The 19,142-nt window shown below is 55.5% G+C and overlaps 1 protein-coding gene across 5 annotated transcripts in view; it reads right to left on the reverse strand.

The window, feature by feature from the left end:
• The window catches only part of TONSL (tonsoku like, DNA repair protein), a 41,565-nt gene extending 28,614 nt beyond the window's left edge, over positions 1 to 12,951 (reverse strand). For 3 of the 5 annotated variants that reach the window (XM_069956872.1, XM_069956873.1, XM_069956870.1), the window contains exons 1-10: positions 12,574 to 12,951; positions 6,886 to 6,981; positions 6,664 to 6,806; positions 4,200 to 4,380; positions 3,263 to 3,392; positions 3,006 to 3,177; positions 2,819 to 2,933; positions 2,457 to 2,602; positions 898 to 1,050; positions 682 to 807 (exon numbers count right to left, since the gene is read on the reverse strand). In XM_069956872.1, coding sequence (XP_069812973.1) covers positions 682 to 807; positions 898 to 1,050; positions 2,457 to 2,602; positions 2,819 to 2,933; positions 3,006 to 3,177; positions 3,263 to 3,392; positions 4,200 to 4,380; positions 6,664 to 6,806; positions 6,886 to 6,981; positions 12,574 to 12,595 — 1,284 coding nt within the window. In that variant the 5' untranslated portion in view covers positions 12,596 to 12,951. Of the gene's footprint in view, positions 1 to 681; positions 808 to 897; positions 1,051 to 2,456; positions 2,603 to 2,818; positions 2,934 to 3,005; positions 3,178 to 3,262; positions 3,393 to 4,199; positions 4,381 to 6,659; positions 6,807 to 6,885; positions 6,982 to 12,573 lie in introns of all 5 variants that reach the window. The other 2 variants (XM_069956874.1, XM_069956871.1) reach the window with 2 other exon arrangements.
• Between the last annotated feature and the right edge of the window lie 6,191 nt (positions 12,952 to 19,142).

Raw genomic sequence — 19,142 nt, forward strand, 5'->3', positions numbered from 1 at the left:
GGCCGATGACCAGTACTGTGCACCGAGCCGCCGCGTCCCCGGGGAGGAGGAGGGGGGGGGGGGGGGGGGGGAAGATAAGCAGCCGGTATTACAGAGGAGGAAAGGCCGATGACCAGTACTGTGCACCGAGCCGCCGCGTCCCCGGGGAGGAGGAGGGGGGGGGGGGGGGGGAAGATAAGCAGCCGGTATTACAGAGGAGGAAAGGCCGATGACCAGTACTGTGCACTGAGCCGCCGCGTCCCCGGGGAGGAGGAGGGGGGGGGGGGGGGGGGGGAAGATAAGCAGCCGGTATTACAGAGGAGGAAAGGCCGATGACCAGTACTGTGCACCGAGCCGCCGCGTCCCTGGGGAGGAGAAGGGGGAGGTGGGGGTTTGGGGGAAGATAAGCAGCCGGTATTACAGAGGAGGAGGGGGGGGGGGGGGTTGGGGGAAGATAATTAGCCGGTATGACAGAGGAGGAGGGGGGGGGGGGGTTTGGGGGAAGATAATTAGCCGGTATGACAGAGGAGGAGTCGCCGATTACAAGTACTGTGCACCGAGCCGCCGCGTCCCTGGGGAGGGGAGATAAGCAGCCGGTATTACAGAGGAGGAAAGGCCAATGACACAAGGTATGAAGGCGGAGAAGCAGTACTGAGCACCGGGTCTGCAGCGTCCCCGGGGTGGTGCTCGTTATATCCTCACCTGTAGCTGGGCATCTCCAGCCTCTCGGGCACACCTCCTGGCACTGCTCAGGCAGCTCTGCACCTCCTTGTACCCCTGCCCGTCCTCCTCCACCGCCAGCGCCATGTTCAGCCACGTCTTACACTCCTGGAGGGCAGGAACACGAGAGCAACGGTCACTGACTGTACCCGCCCCCCCCCCCCCCCGCCCTACAGCTGGATGCGCCAACCTCCTCACCTCCCGAGGATTCCCTCTGCGCAGGCCCAGCTCCACTCGATAGTGCTTCACGGCCTGCTGATAGTCGCGGAGGTCGCTGAAGGTCGCAGCAAGGGAAACATGGATGACAGCCAGCTCCCGGTCAGGACGCTTCAAGGACTCAGCACAGCGGAGCTACAACAAGGAGCAAAGGAAACCATCAGCAGGGCCCCCAGGTTAACACTACCTGCTGACTGCTCCACCAATATTAAGACCACCATCTGCAGCCCCAATAAATGGACGGATCATGGCAAGAGCCCTACACTCAGAGGTGGCGCTGTGGGTGGAGCTACAAGCAGCCAGAAAAGTGAAGTGAAAATGGTTTATGGGTATGATAAATAACTGATAATGTAGGTGTGTGAATGCATGAGCCCCGCCCCTGCACAAAAGCCCCGCCCCTGAACAGCTACAGTGAGAGCCCTGCACAGTGCGTGTATGCATGCGCTGCACTCCAGCATATCTAGAGTGCGCTCCACCACTGCACAGTGTGAGAATGTGTGTGAGCCCCGCCCCTGCAGAGCGTGAATGTGTGTGAGCCCCGCCCCTGCAGAGCGTGAATGTGTGTGAGCCCCGCCCCTGCAGAGCGTGAATGTGTGTGAGCCCCGCCCCTGCAGAGCGTGAATGTGTGTGAGCCCCGCCCCTGCAGAGCGTGAATGTGTGTGAGCCCCGCCCCTGCAGAGCGTGAATGTGTGTGAGCCCCGCCCCTGCAGAGCGTGAATGTGTGTGAGCCCGGCCCCTGCAGAGCGTGAATGTGTGTGAGCCCGGCCCCTGCAGAGCGTGAATGTGTGTGAGCCCCGCCCCTGCAGAGCGTGAATGTGTGTGAGCCCCGCCCCTGCAGAGCGTGAATGTGTGTGAGCCCCGCCCCTGCAGAGCGTGAATGTGTGTGAGCTCCGCCCCAGCATAGCCAGTGTGCTCCACCCCTGCACAGTGTGAGAATGTGTGAGAGCCCTGCCCCAGCATAGCCATTGTGCTCCACCCCCGCAGTGTGTAAATGTGTGAGCTCCGCCCAAGCATAGCTAGTGTGCGCTCCACCCCTCAATGTGTGAATGTGTGTGAGCCCCGCCCCAGCATAGCGAGTGTGTGCTCCACCCCTGCACAGTGCGTAAATGTGTGAGCTCCGCCCCAGCATAGCCAGTGTGTGCTTCACCCCTGCAGTGTGTAAATGTTGAGCTCCACCCCAGCATAACCAGTGTGTGTTCCACCCCTGCAATGTGAGTGTGTGTGAGCCCCGCCCCAGCATAGCCAGTGTGCGTTCCACCCCTGCACAGTGCGTAAATGTGTGAGCTCCGCCCCAGCATAGCCAGTGTGCGTTCCACCCCTGCACAATGTGTGAGCTGCGCCCCAGCATAGCCAGTGTGTGCTTCACCCCTGCAGTGTGAGAGTGTGTGTGAGGCCCGCCCCAGCATAGCTAGTGTGTGCTCCACCCCTGCACAGTGTGTAAATGTGTGAACTCCACCCCAGCACAGCAATTACTGGGTTTTGGATAAAGCATAATCCCTGTAGACGGAGCGGTATAGTCCTCCCGCACACATTATCCTCACCTGCATCTTATAATACTCCACAGCTTTACTGTAGCAGCCGACCTTACAATAGAGGTCCCCCAGCTGCTCATACAAGGATAGCGCCCCCTGATGGTTGCCCTCTGTTAGCTCTGACAACGCCTCCTCCAGCTGACAACCTTTAATTGCTGAAAGATAAAGAAACGTTATTATAAGGAAATGGGTATCAGGGCCCACTGCAGGGATGGGGGCAGAGGTTATATGTTGGGTCCCCGAGGAGAAGTATACAAGGTTCAGGGGCCCCTGCAGGGATGGGGGCAGAGGTTATATTTAGGGCCCCTGAGAAGGATATAGGGTTCAGGGGCTCCTGCAGGGATGAGGACAGGACCCCATGCTGCAGTCACCGTATTTCAGGTTGCGACGCACGGTCTCGCGGTCAGACTCCTGCTGGCTGCCCAGGCGGAAGGCTTTCTTCAGAGACCGCTTTCCTGCAGTGAGGTCTCCCAGAGACAGCAGAGTCTGGAGGAGGAGCAGAGAGTCAGCATTGTGGTGGCGGCTGGGGATGTGACCGCTGGCCTGTAGCGCCCTCACCTGGCCGATGCTGCAGTAACATTCACTCTCCATGGAGCGGTCCCGCATGCGGTGGGCGCACTCCCGGGCCGCCTCCCAGCAGCGGATGGCCTTTGAGTGCTCGCCGCTTCGGAGATTGATGCTGGCCAGGTTGGAGTTCGCTCTGTACAGATCTTCATGGAGCTGCGTCCGTCTGTGGGAGGAAGAGAGGCGGGGCTTAACAAGGAGGGGGAGGGGCCAGGGTGGAGCTAATACACAGATAAGGCAGCCGCCATTACTCTGCAATGAAGATGCTCTTCCTGATGTAGAAGCTGCACTTCTCCGACTGCCCCATGATGTCATACAGGAAGCCGAGGTTCAGGAACAGCCGCGCCCGCATCTCGCTGAGGTCACGTGACGGAACCGAACCTGCAGGAAAGCGAAGAGACGAGAAATGGTCACCGGCCACCACGGGACGGAACCGAGGAGACGAGCCGGTCACCGGCCACCACGTGATGGAAGCGAGGAGACGAGCTGGTCACCGGCCAACACATGAGGAAACCGAGAAGACAAGCCGGTCACCGCCCACCACAGGACGTAAGCGAGGAGACAAGAAATAGTCACCGTTCACCAAGTGTTTGAACCAAACCTGCAGGAAAGGGAGGAAACGAGAAATAGTCTCCGCCCACCACATGACCTGTGTTCTTTACTAAACGTCTATGTAAAAATCTCCAGTCTTCCAGTACTAATCAGCTGCTGTATGTCCTGCAGGAAGTGGTGTATTCTCTCTGCTGCCACCTCTGTCCATGTAAGGAACTGTCCAGAGCAACAACAAATCCCCATAGACAACCATAGAAGATGAGATTATGTAACCCCCCCCCCACCACCACCACCACCACGCACCGCCCCCTTCCCCCCCCCCCACGCCCCGGCAGGCGCCGGCCCCACCACCACCACGCCTCGGCAGGCGCCGACCCCCCCCCCCCCACCACCACCATGCCCCGGCAGGCACAGATCCCCCCCCCCACAACCACCACGCCCCGACAGCCACCGCCACCGCCCCCTTCCCCCCCCCCCACGCCCCGGCAGGCGCCGGCCCCACCACCACTACGCCCCGACAGCCACCGACCCCACCACCACCACGCTCCGACAGCCCCCGACCCCACCACCACCACGCCCCCGCAGGACTAGGATGGCAGAGAATAGCGGGGGTCCGAGACACGGACTGTACCTCACCCTCCAGCTTATTGTCCACAACCTCCAGGCTCCTCAGGAAGGATTCCTCCGCCGGCCCCTGAGCCTCCACGTTGCCCACCTCACACATGTACAGGTATGTGCGGCCGATGGTGGCGAGAGCGCGCTGCTCCTCCACGTCAGAACCAACAGAGCGTGCAAGATCCAGGTGAATGCGCTGGTGCTGGGGGGAGACAATGGCAGCCATCAGTCACATCCGAAACAGAGAGGGCGAGGGGGTCTCTACTGTAAGAGCGGTCACACTATGGGGTATATACTGTAAGAGCGGTCACACTATGGGGTATATACTGTAAGAGCGATCACACTATGGGGTGTATATACTGTAAGAGCGGTCACACTATGGGGTATATACTGTAAGAGCGATCACACTATGGGGTGTATATACTGTAAGAGCGGTCACACTATGGAGTATATACTGTAAGAGCGGTCACACTATGGGGTATATACTGTAAGAGCGATCACACTATGGGGTGTATATACTGTAAGAGCGGTCACACTATGGGGTGTATATACTGTAAGAGCGGTCACACTATGGGGTATATACTGTAAGAGCGGTCACACTATGGGGTGTATATACTGTAAGAGCGGTCACACTATGGGGTATATACTGTAAGAGCGATCACACTATGGGGTGTATATACTGTAAGAGCGGTCACACTATGGGGTATATACTGTAAGAGCGGTCACACTATGGTGTATATACTGTAAGAGCGGTCACACTATGGGGTGTATATACTGTAAGAGCGGTCACACTATGGGGTATATACTGTAAGAGCGGTCACACTATGGGGTATATACTGTAAGAGCGGTCACACTATGGGGTATATACTGTAAGAGCGGTCACACTATGGTGTATATACTGTAAGAGCGGTCACACTATGGTGTATATACTGTAAGAGCGGTCACACTATGGTGTATATACTGTAAGAGCGGTCACACTATGGGGTATATACTGTAAGAGCGGTCACACTATGGTGTGTATATACTGTAAGAACGGTCACACTATGGGGTATATACTGTAAGAGCGGTCACACTATGGTGTATATACTGTAAGAGCGGTCACACTATGGTGTATATACTGTAAGAGCGGTCACACTATGGGGTATATACTGTAAGAGCGGTCACACTATGGGGTATATACTGTCAGAGCGGTCACACTATGGTGTATATACTGTAAGAGCGGTCACACTATGGGGTATATACTGTAAGAGCGGTCACACTATGGTGTATATACTGTAAGAGCGGTCACACTATGGTGTATATACTGTAAGAGCGGTCACACTATGGTGTATATACTGTAAGAGCGGTCACACTATGGGGTATATACTGTCAGAGCGGTCACACTATGGTGTATATACTGTAAGAGCGGTCACACTATGGGGTATATACTGTAAGAGCGGTCACACTATGGAGTATATACTGTAAGAGCGGTCACACTATGGTGTATATACTGTAAGAGCGGTCACACTATGGTGTATATACTGTAAGAGCGGTCACACTATGGAGTATATACTGTAAGAGCGGTCACACTATGGAGTCTCTACTGTAAGAGCGGTCACACTATGGTGTATATACTGTAAGAGCGGTCACACTATGGTGTATATACTGTAAGAGCGGTCACACTATGGGGTCTATACTGTAAGAGCGGTCACACTATGGGGTATATACTGTCAGAGCGGTCACACTATGGGGTATATACTGTAAGAGCGGTCACACTATGGGGTATATATACTGTAAGAGCGGTCACACTATGGGGTATATACTGTAGGAGCGGTCACACTATGGAGTATATACTGTAAGAGCGGTCACACTATGGTGTATATACTGTAAGAGCGGTCACACTATGGCGTATATACTGTAAGAGCGGTCACACTATGGAGTATATACTGTAAGAGCGGTCACACTGTGGTATATACTGTAAGAGCGGTCACACTATGGGGTATATACTGTAAGAGCGGTCACACTATGGTGTATATACTGTAAGAGCGGTCACACTATGGTGTATATACTGTAAGAGCGGTCACACTATGGAGTATATACTGTAAGAGCGGTCACACTATGGAGTCTCTACTGTAAGAGCGGTCACACTATGGTGTATATACTGTAAGAGCGGTCACACTATGGTGTATATACTGTAAGAGCGGTCACACTATGGCGTATATACTGTAAGAGCGGTCACACTATGGAGTATATACTGTAAGAGCGGTCACACTATGGTGTATATACTGTAAGAGCGGTCACACTATGGGGTGTATATACTGTAAGAGCGGTCACACTATGGAGTATATACTGTAAGAGTGGTCACACTATGGGGTATATACTGTAAGAGCGGTCACACTATGGAGTATATACTGTAAGAGCGGTCACACTATGGAGTATATACTGTAAGAGCGGTCACACTATGGAGTATATACTGTAAGAGCGGTCACACTATGGACGTACCCACCTTAAGAGCCGCCTCATAGTTCCCCAGTTCCGCGTAGGCCTCCCCGATTTTGCGATTGGCGACAGCGCAGCCGATGACGTCCCCCAGCCCCTCACAGATGACCAGCTCCTGACGATGTTCCTCAATGGCTTCCTTGAATCTTCCTGTGGAAGAAGAATAGTTGGTCAGAGACCCCAGTAAGATTGGCCCCACCACCAGCCCACGGGGCCCCTCGGCACTCACCGCTCCGGGCCAGCAGCTCCCCCAGCTGGTTGCACACCGCCGCCTCCTCCCTCAAGTTGTTCCCTCGCTGAGCCTTGCATTTCGCTTTCTCTAACTCTGAAACGAGGAAAAGAAATAAAATTACAGGGACAGCGGGGGGGGGGGGGGGGGATATTACACAGCAGAGGGGATCGGGGGGGGGGGGGATATTACACAGCAGAGGGGATCGGGGGGGGGATATTACACAGCATAGGGGATCGGGGGGGGATATTACACAGCAGAGGGGATCGGGGGGGGGGATATTACACAGCAGAGGGGATCGGGGGGGGGGATATTACACAGCATAGGGGATCGGGGGGGGATATTACACAGCAGAGGGGATCGGGGGGATATTACACAGCATAGGGGATCGGGGGGGATATTACACAGCATAGGGGATCGGGGGGGGATATTACACAGCAGAGGGGATCGGGGGGGATATTACACAGCAGAGGGGATCGGGGGGGGATATTACACAGCATAGGGGATCGGGGGGGGATATTACACAGCAGAGGGGATCGGGGGGGATATTACACAGCAGAGGGGATCGGGGGGGATATTACACAGCAGAGGGGATCGGGGGGGGGATATTACACAGCATAGGGGATCGGGGGGGGGATATTACACAGCATAGGGGATCGGGGGGGGATATTACACAGCAGAGGGGATCGGGGGGGGATATTACACAGCAGAGGGGATCGGGGGGGATATTACACAGCAGAGGGGATCGGGGGGGATATTACACAGCAGAGGGGATCGGGGGGGGGATATTACACAGCAGAGGGGATCGGGGGGGATATTACACAGCAGAGGGGATCGGGGGGGATATTACACAGCATAGGGGATCGGGGGGGGGGGGGGATATTACACAGCAGAGGGGATGGGGGGGGGGATATTACACAGCAGAGGGGATCGGGGGGGATATTACACAGCAGAGGGGATCGGGGGGGGGATATTACACAGCAGAGGGGATCGGGGGGGGGGGGATATTACACAGCAGAGGGGATCGGGGGGGATATTACACAGCATAGGGGATCGGGGGGGGGGGGGGGGATATTACACAGCAGAGGGGATGGGGGGGGGGATATTACACAGCAGAGGGGATCGGGGGGGGGATATTACACAGCAGAGGGGATCAGGAGGGATATTACACAGCATAGGGGATCAGGAGGGATATTACACAGCAGAGGGGATGGGGGGGGGGATATTACACAGCAGAGGGGATCGGGGGGGGGATATTACACAGCATAGGGGATCAGGAGGGATATTACACAGCAGAGGGGATCAGGAGGGATATTACACAGCAGAGGGGATCAGGGGGGATATTACACAGCAGAGGGGATCGGGGGGGGGATATTACACAGCAGAGGGGGGGGGATATTACACAGCATAGGGGATCGGGGGGGGGATATTACACAGCAGAGGGGATCGGGGGGGATATTACACAGCATAGGGGATCGGGGGGGGATATTACACAGCATAGGGGATCGGGGGGGGGGGATATTACACAGCAGAGGGGATCGGGGGGGGGGGGATATTACACAGCAGAGGGGATCGGGGGGGATATTACACAGCATAGGGGATCGGGGGGGATATTACACAGCAGAGGGGATCGGGGGGGGGATATTACACAGCATAGGGGATCGGGGGGGGGGGGATATTACACAGCAGAGGGGATCGGGGGGGATATTACACAGCATAGGGGATCGGGGGATATTACACAGCATAGGGGATCGGGGGATATTACACAGCAGAGGGGATCGGGGGATATTACACAGCAGAGGGGATCGGGGGATATTACACAGCAGAGGGGATCGGGGGGGGGGATATTACACAGCAGAGGGGATCGGGGGGGGGATATTACACAGCAGAGGGGATCGGGGGGGATATTACACAGCATAGGGGATCGGGGGGGGGGATATTACACAGCATAGGGGATCGGGGGGGGATATTACACAGCAGAGGGGATCGGGGGGGATATTACACAGCAGAGGGGATCGGGGGGGGGGATATTACACAGCAGAGGGGATCGGGGGGGATATTACAAAGCAGAGGGGATCGGGGGGGGGGGATATTACACAGCAGAGGGGATCGGGGGGGATATTACACAGCAGAGGGGATCGGGGGGGGGGGATATTACACAGCAGAGGAGATCGGGGGGGGATATTACACAGCAGAGGGGATCGGGGGGGGGGATATTACACAGCAGAGGGGATCGGGGGGGGGGGATATTACACAGCAGAGGGGATCGGGGGGGATATTACACAGCAGAGGGGATCGGGGGGGATATTACACAGCAGAGGGGGGGGGGGGATATTACACAGCAGAGGGGATCGGGGGGGGGGATATTACACAGCATAGGGGATCGGGGGAGGGATATTACACAGCAGAGGGGATCGGGGGGGGGGGGGATATTACACAGCAGAGGGGATCGGGGGGATATTACACAGCAGAGGGGATCGGGGGGATATTACACAGCAGAGGGGATCGGGGGGGATATTACACAGCATAGGGGATCGGGGGGGGGGGATATTACACAGCATAGGGGATCGGGGGGGGGGATATTACACAGCAGAGGGGATCGGGGGGGGATATTACACAGCAGAGGGGATCGGGGGGGATATTACACAGCATAGGGGATCGGGGGGGATATTACACAGCATAGGGGATCGGGGGGATATTACACAGCATAGGGGGGGGGATATTACACAGCAGAGGGATCGGGGGGGATATTACACAGCAGAGGGGATCGGGGGGGATATTACACAGCAGAGGGGGGGGGGGGGGGATATTACACAGCAGAGGGGATCGGGGGGGGGGATATTACACAGCAGAGGGGGGGGGGGGGATATTACACAGCAGAGGGGATCGGGGGGGGGATATTACACAGCATAGGGGGGGGGGGGGATATTACACAGCAGAGGGGATCGGGGGGGGATATTACACAGCAGAGGGGATCGGGGGGGGGGATATTACACAGCATAGGGGATCGGGGGGGATATTACACAGCATAGGGGATCGGGGGGGGATATTACACAGCAGAGGGGATCGGGGGGGATATTACACAGCATAGGGGATCGGGGGGGATATTACACAGCATAGGGGGGGGGGGATATTACACAGCAGAGGGGATCGGGGGGGATATTACACAGCAGAGGGGATCGGGGGGGGGGGATATTACACAGCAGAGGGGATCGGGGGGGGGATATTACACAGCAGAGGGGATCGGGGGGGGATATTACACAGCAGAGGGGATCGGGGGGGGGGGATATTACACAGCAGAGGGGATCGGGGGGGGGGGATATTACACAGCATAGGGGATCGGGGGGGATATTACACAGCAGAGGGGATCGGGGGGGATATTACACAGCAGAGGGGATCGGGGGGGGGATATTACACAGCAGAGGGGATCGGGGGGGGGGATATTACACAGCAGAGGGGATCGGGGGGGGGGATATTACACAGCATAGGGGATCGGGGGGGGGGATATTACACAGCAGAGGGGATCGGGGGGGGATATTACACAGCAGAGGGGATCGGGGGGGATATTACACAGCATAGGGGATCGGGGGGGATATTACACAGCATAGGGGATGGGGGGGGGATATTACACAGCAGAGGGGATCGGGGGGGGGGGGATATTACACAGCATAGGGGATCGGGGGGGGGGGATATTACACAGCAGAGGGGATCGGGGGGGGGATATTACACAGCATAGGGGATCGGGGGGGATATTACACAGCATAGGGGGGGGGATATTACACAGCATAGGGGATCGGGGGGGATATTACACAGCATAGGGGGGGGGGATATTACACAGCAGAGGGGATCGGAGGGGATATTACACAGCATAGGGGGGGGGGGATATTACACAGCAGAGGGGATCGGGGGGGATATTACACAGCAGAGGGGATCGGGGGGGGGGATATTACACAGCATAGGGGATCGGGGGGGGGGATATTACACAGCAGAGGGGATCGGGGGGGATATTACACAGCAGAGGGGATCGGGGGGGATATTACACAGCAGAGGGGATCGGGATATTACACAGCAGAGGGGATCGGGGGGGGATATTACACAGCAGAGGGGATCGGGGGGGGGGGATATTACACAGCATAGGGGATGGGGGGGGGAAATTACACAGCAGAGGGGATCGGGGGGGATATTACACAGCAGAGGGGATCGGGGGGGATATTACACAGCATAGGGGATCGGGGGGGATATTACACAGCATAGGGGATCGGGGGGGATATTACACAGCAGAGGGGATCGGGGGGGGCGATATTACACAGCATAGGGGATCGGGGGGGGGGGATATTACACAGCATAGGGGATCGGGGGGGATATTACACAGCATAGGGGATCGGGGGGGATATTACACAGCATAGGGGATCGGGGGGGGGGATATTACACAGCATAGGGGATCGGGGGGGGGATATTACACAGCATAGGGGATCGGGGGGGGGGATATTACACAGCAGAGGGGATCGGGGGGATATTACACAGCAGAGGGGATCGGGGGGGAGGGATATTACACAGCAGAGGGGGGGGGAGGATATTACACAGCAGAGGGGATCGGGGGGGGGGGGATATTACACAGCATAGGGGATCGGGGGGGGGGGGGGATATTACACAGCAGAGGGGGGGGGGAGGATATTACACAGCAGAGGGGATCGGGGGGAGGGATATTACACAGCAGAGGGGATCGGGGGGGGGATATTACACAGCAGAGGGGGGGGGAGGATATTACACAGCAGAGGGGATCGGGGGGAGGGATATTACACAGCAGAGGGGATCGGGGGGGGATATTACACAGCATAGGGGATCGGGGGGGGGATGGGGATATTACACAGCAGAGGGGATCGGGGGGGATATTACACAGCAGAGGGGATCGGGGGGGGGGGATGGGGATATTACACAGCAGAGGGGATCGGGGGGGATATTACACAGCAGAGGGGATCGGGGGGGGGATATTACACAGCAGAGGGGATCGGGGGGGATATTACACAGCAGAGGGGATCGGGGGGGATATTACACAGCAGAGGGGATCGGGGGGGGATATTACACAGCATAGGGGATCGGGGGGGATATTACACAGCATAGGGGATCGGGGGGGGGGATATTACACAGCAGAGGGGATCGGGGGGGGGATATTACACAGCAGAGGGGATCGGGGGGGGGGGGGATATTACACAGCATAGGGGATCGGGGGGGGATATTACACAGCAGAGGGGATCGGGGGGATATTACACAGCATAGGGGGGGGGAGGATATTACACAGCATAGGGGATCGGGGGGGATATTACACAGCAGAGGGGATCGGGGGGGGATATTACACAGCATAGGGGGGGGGGGGGGATATTACACAGCATAGGGGATCGGGGGGGGATATTACACAGCAGAGGGGATCGGGGGGGATATTACACAGCATAGGGGGGGGGGAGGATATTACACAGCAGAGGGGATCGGGGGATATTACACAGCAGAGGGGATCGGGGGGGGGGATGGGGATATTACACAGCATAGGGGATCGGGGGGGGATATTACACAGCAGAGGGGATCGGGGGGGGGATATTACACAGCAGAGGGGATCGGGGGGGATATTACACAGCAGAGGGGATCGGGGGGGATATTACACAGCAGAGGGGATCGGGGGGGGCCGGTACTCACGCCTGATCTCCCGGTCACCCATCCTCCGGTGTCCGGGTTCTATTCTCCCGCGTAGATTCGCATGTAGTCCCGCCCACTGCCTGCTTGAATAATGATTCTGAGACCACAAAGCCGATTGGTCAGTGTATGTGCCAATCACCTCCTTTCCTATACGCAGCGAGCATGGAGGGCGCCCTCAGCACGCATGCGCCACGTGACATTGCTGTTTGGCCACATCGAGCTCCCCTTCTGCTGACTTGGTACGTTCTAGAGTGAAGTACTGGCAGCGGTCGCCTGGACGCCGATCATCACGTGATAAGAGCCGCCCCGCCCCGCGCACTAGGTGACAAGTTGTCGAAAAATCAGTCACGTGATATGAAGGGCGCAACTGTGTCCCGGATACCTGCAGCCAGCCGGGAGTCTTAGCAACCAGTCACGTGACCGGCGGCGGGATATGGGCAAGGGGGCGCTCCGAGGTGATGTCTGGCCTCATAATTACCGTGTGCAGTGACCTCACAGCCTGCGGCCTCTGTGTGCCGGGTCAGCGCCACACAGCCAGAGCACACCGCCAGCCAGACTGCGTATCATGGGTGTGAGGGCCGTGTATGATGCGTGTGAGGGTCGTGTATGATGGGTGTGAGGGCCGTGTATGATGGGATGGTGTATGATGGGTGTGAGGGCCGTGTATGATGGGTGTGAGGGCCGTGTATGATGGGATGGTGTATGATGGGTGTGAGGGCCGTGTATGATGGGTGTGAGGGCCGTGTATGATGGGTGTGAGGGCCGTGTATGATGGGTGTGAGGGCCGTGTATGATGGGTGTGAGGGCCGTGTATGATGGGATGGTGTATGATGGGTGTGAGGGCTGTGTATGATGGGATGGTGTATGATGGGTGTGAGGGCTGTGTATGATGGGATGGTGTATGATGGGTGTGAGGGCCGTGTATGATGGGATGGTGTATGATGGGTGTGAGGGCCGTGTATGATGGGATGGTGTATGATGGGTGTGAGGGCCGTGTATGATGGGTGTGAGGGCCGTGTATGATGGGATGGTGTATGATGGGTGTGAGGGCCGTGTATGATGGGATGGTGTATGATGGGTGTGAGGGCTGTGTATGATGGGTGTGAGGGCCGTGTATGATGGGTGTGAGGGCCGTGTATGATGGGATGGTGTATGATGGGTGTGAGGGCCGTGTATGATGGGATGGTGTATGATGGGTGTGAGGGCTGTGTATGATGGGATGGTGTATGATGGGATGGTGTATGATGGGTGTGAGGGCCGTGTATGATGGGATGGTGTATGATGGGTGTGAGGGCTGTGTATGATGGGTGTGAGGGCCGTGTATGATGGGATGGTGTATGATGAGTGTGAGGGCCGTGTATGATGGGATGGTGTATGATGGGTGTGAGGGCCGTGTATGATGGGATGGTGTATGATGGGTGTGAGGGCCGTGTATGATGGGATGGTGTATGATGGGGGTGAGGGCTGTGTATGATGGGTGTGAGGGCCGTGTATGATGGGTGTGAGGGCCGTGTATGATGGGATGGTGTATGATGGGTGTGAGGGCCGTGTATGATGGGTGTGAGGGCCGTGTATGATGGGATGGTGTATGATGGGTGTGAGGGCCGTGTATGATGGGATGGTGTATGATGGGTGTGAGGGCTGTGTATGATGGGTGTGAGGGCCGTGTATGATGGGATGGTGTATGATGAGTGTGAGGGCCGTGTATGATGGGATGGTGTATGATGGGTGTGAGGGCCGTGTATGATGGGATGGTGTATGATGGGTGTGAGGGCCGTGTATGATGGGATGGTGTATGATGGGGGTGAGGGCTGTGTATGATGGGTGTGAGGGCCGTGTATGATGGGTGTGAGGGCCGTGTATGATGGGATGGTGTATGATGGGTGTGAGGGCCGTGTATGATGGGATGGTGTATGATGGGTGTGAGGGCCGTGTATGATGGGATGGTGTATGATGGGTGTGAGGGCCGTGTATGATGGGATGGTGTATGATGGGGGTGAGGGCTGTGTATGATGGGTGTGAGGGCCGTGTATGATGGGATGGTGTATGATGGGTGTGAGGGCTGTGTATGATGGGATGGTGTATGATGGGTGTGAGGGCCGTGTATGATGGGTGTGAGGGCCGTGTATGATGGGTGTGAGGGCCGTGTATGATGGGATGGTGTATGATGGGTGTGAGGGCCGTGTATGATGGGATGGTGTATGATGGGTGTGAGGGCCGTGTATGATGGGATGGTGTATGATGGGTGTGAGGGCCGTGTATGATGGGATGGTGTATGATGGGTGTGAGGGCCGTGTATGATGGGATGGTGTATGATGGGTGTGAGGGCCGTGTATGATGGGATGGTGTATGATGGGGGTGAGGGCCGTGTATGATGGGATGGTGTATGATGGGGGTGAGGGCTGTGTATGATGGGTGTGAGGGCCGTGTATGATGAGTGTGAGGGCCGTGTATGATGGGATGGTGTATGATGGGGGTGAGGGCTGTGTATGATGGGTGTGAGGGCCGTGTATGATGAGTGTGAGGGCCGTGTATGATGGGATGGTGTATGATGACTGTGAGGGCCGTGTATGATGGGTGTGAGGGCCGTGTATGATGGGATGGTGTATGATGGGTGTGAGGGCCGTGTATGATGGGATGGTGTATGATGGGTGTGAGGGCCGTGTATGATGGGATGGTGTATGATGGGATGGTGTATGATGGGTGTGAGGGCTGTGTATGATGGGTGTGAGGGCCGTGTATGATGGGTGTGAGGGCCGTGTATGATGGGATGGTGTATGATGGGTGTGAGGGCCGTGTATGATGGGTGTGAGGGCCGTGTATGATGGGTGTGAGGGCCGTGTATGATGAGTGTGAGGGCCGTGTATGATGGGATGGTGTATGATGGGTGTGAGGGCCGTGTATGATGGGTGTGAGGGCCGTGTATGATGGGATGGTGTATGATGGGTGTGAGGGCCGTGTATGATGAGTGTGAGGGCTGTGTATGATGTGATGGTGTATGATGGGTGTGAGGGCCGTGTATGATGGGATGGTGTATGATGAGTGTGAGGGCCGTGTATGATGGGATGGTGTATGATGGGTGTGAGGGCCGTGTATGATGGGATGGTGTATGATGGGTGTGAGGGCTGTGTATGATGGGATGGTGTATGATGGGTGTGAGGGCGTCCGTTGTATGATGGGATGGTGTATGATGAGTGTGAGGGCCGTGTATGATGGGATGGTGTATGATGGGTGTGAGGGCCGTGTATGATGGGATGGTGTATGATGGGGGTGTATGATGGGTGTGAGGGCCGTGTATGATGGGGTGGTGTATGACTCTCTGGATAAGGCTCTATCTTTAAAGTGACTGTACCACCAGGCCCAGGCTGAAGCACTGGAGGCGGCTGACCCACCCTTAGTGGGAGGTAACCCCGCCCCTATATGATAGGGTTCCATTGATTCTAATGCAGTCACGCCATGAAGGGGTTGGAGTTTCTTCCCACTAAGGGTGGGTCAGCCGCCTCCCGTGCTTCGGCCTGGTGGTACAGTCACTTTAAGAACGCTTAAAGGAGAAGTCTGGGGCTTTTGAAAATCCGTCAGGGAAGGGGAAATTTGATAAGTATGAACTTACCTTTCCCAGTGCCGGCGGTGAGCAGGGCTTCGGGCTCCAAGGTGTACACGTCATGACCCGGCTATTGGACTGGCTACTCAGCCAGTCAGTAACTGAGGCAGGACGCGGCTTCAGTCCCTGACATGTCATTGGGTGGGGGTCCTGAGGCCAGTCCCGCTGCTCACCGGGGGGATGTGGAGAGAGAAAGCGCCTTCTTAATAAAATGCCCCCTGACGGATTTTCAAAATCCCAGACTTCTTGTTTAAAGTGTCACTGTCGTTAAAATTTTTATTGCAGAAATTAATAGTCCAGGCGATTTTAAGAAACTTTGTAATTGGGTTTATTAGCCGAAAAATGCATTTTTATCATGAAAAAGCAGTTTGAATCTCTCCCCCGTCTTCATTGTTCTCCTATGGAGAGAGAAAGTAAAGGCAGCAAAAACAGGACAACAAAGACAAACAAACTAAAGTAATGGTGGCCACGGTGCCACATCCCGATCGCTGTGATCTGCCGGCCGATCACGGCGATCAAAGTCCCCAAAAACGATAAATACCTGCTCTGGGCTAGGTAGCTGAGGGGTCCAGAGCAGGTATTTGGCCATACTCACCGGATCCCGGGGTCCCGATGGGTGTCTTCCGGGTTCTGTGACGTCATCTTCTTCCGATCTGGTCTTCGGCCTTTTCCGTTGGCCCCTCGGATGTCCTCGACTTTTTTTTGGCGCTCTGCTGCCCTCTAGCGGCTGAAAAGTGTAATACACTTATCAGTAGCTATAGGGATGTTCAGCATGTAGTAAATGGTTTTTTTTGTTTGTTTTTTTTCAATTTTTTTTATGTATTTTCCGCACCCTTACGCCGCTGAGTGTTCTGCATCGCACATAAGTGCGCTGCTAATCAGCAACTCCTCCTTTTTGGCGTAGGGTGTTTTTTTTTCTATATCCTACTGCCACGGTCTGCTGATAAGTGCCACACATAAGTGCGGCATTTATCAGCAACACCATTTTTGGCGTAGGTTTTTTTTTTTTATACTGAATGTTTAAAAAAAAAAACGTAAAAAACACTACCTTACACTACACTACACTACACGGAATAAAGTTTTACACTACATCACTATATACCATATATACCACTATATACCCCATATACCAATCCCCGTATAAAGATGGCCCCCAGGGTGTTTTCGGTGTCGGACGCATACGTTATTATTGCCTCCAACACCGAAACAGCCAGTGAGGATGAATGGAGGGATCCTTTTTTCCTCCATTCATCCTCATCCTCATCATCCAGTGACGTGTCTGGGGGGTAGTGTAGCGTACGCTGCCCCCCAGACACGTCTTTTCCGCCAGTACCGTCCCAATAAGAGATCACGGTATGGTGTGAAATTCTCCAAACTCTGTGAGTACCTCAGGGTACACTTACAGATTTAGGGTACGTGCACACTGCGGAATGGCGAAGGATAACCCTTTGTGCATTCCGCAGCTGGCACCCGCCGGCGGACTGATGCGGGTGCGCGTCTCCGATCGTGCCACACTCCATTCTATGCACGGGCGGATTCCGTCGTCTGTCCAAAGAATGAACACGTTGGACGGAGAGCGGAATCCGCCCGTGCATATAATGGAGTGTGGCACGATCGGAGACGCGCACCTGCATCAGTCCGCCGGCGGGTGCCAGCTGCGGAATGCACAAAGGGTTATCCTCCTCCATTCTGCAGTGTGCACGTACCCTTAGAGTGTATGTAGGAAGGGACACCCGAATCCAGCCCCCAGATGCCCCCCCCCCCCCCCCCCCCCCCCCATCCTCGGAGTTAGTGGGGAGATCGTCCGGGACCTGATCTTCCCACTGCTGGATAAAGGTCACCACCTGTACGGGGATAACTTTTATACCAGCGCCCCCTCTTCCGGTCCCTCGCTGCCCGAGCTACTGTAGCTTGCGGCACGATCCGAAAATATCAGAAGTAGTAATAGAGCCCTAATATTTAGTAGCCATATAGCGGCCCCAGCGCTTCTGGATATGAAGGACCCCGGATCGCACCAGGATAACATTTTCCAGGTGACGTCCCCCACACTGGAGAAAGGGAGACCCCAGAAGAAGTGCAGAGTGTGGGGTAACAGGGGGATCAGGAAGGACACCATTCTCCAGTGTGACACCTGTCCTGATCCCCCCGGCCTCTGCATACTGGATCGCTCCAAGGCGCACTACACGTCACTGGGGTTCTACATTATCTAAATTCTGTCCCTTATTCCTATTTCAGGGGTCACGTTGATCCAGGGATTATTCTGATCGCCATTATGGAGTCGGGAAGGAATTTTTCCCCTGTGATGAGGCTACTGTCGTCTGCCTCACGAGGGGTTTTTTGCCTTCACGGCACATGTTACATTTATGTGCCCGTCACCAGTGGGGGCCATATCCCCGCTGCCCCCCTCGTTAGATTCCTTATGGGGTGTAGTTTCCAGAATGGGGTCACTTGTGGGGGGTTTGTACTGTCCTGGCCGCACAGGAGCTTTGTAAATGCGACGTGGCCTCCATCCTCCATTCCAGCCTCTAAATGGCGCTCTGCCCCTTTGGTCGCTTGCCCTGTGCCCATATGGCACATTATGCCCACATGTGGGGTATTTTCGTACTCAGGGGAAATTACCCTACACGTTTTGTGTTTATTTTCTTTTTTAACCCCTTGTTGAAATAGAAAAAAATCAAAGCTAGACCAACATTTAGTGTAATTTTTAATTTTTTTTTACTCTAAATCATTGATCTTGTCTTGATTTTTTCATTTTCACAAGGGGTTAAAAGATAAAAAAAAACACTAAATGTGTAGAACAATTTCCCCTGAGTACGTAAATACCCCACATGTGGACATAAAGCGCCAGGCGGGTGCAGGGTAAGCCTCCGAAGGGAAGGAGCGCCATTTGGCTTTTTGAGGCTGGATTTGGCTGGAATGGACTTCGAGGGGCCATGTTGCATTTGAAAGGCCTCTGTGTTGCCAAGAC

This window comes from Dendropsophus ebraccatus, chromosome 2, assembly GCF_027789765.1.
Source record: "Dendropsophus ebraccatus isolate aDenEbr1 chromosome 2, aDenEbr1.pat, whole genome shotgun sequence".
Classification (NCBI taxonomy): domain Eukaryota; kingdom Metazoa; phylum Chordata; class Amphibia; order Anura; family Hylidae; genus Dendropsophus; species Dendropsophus ebraccatus.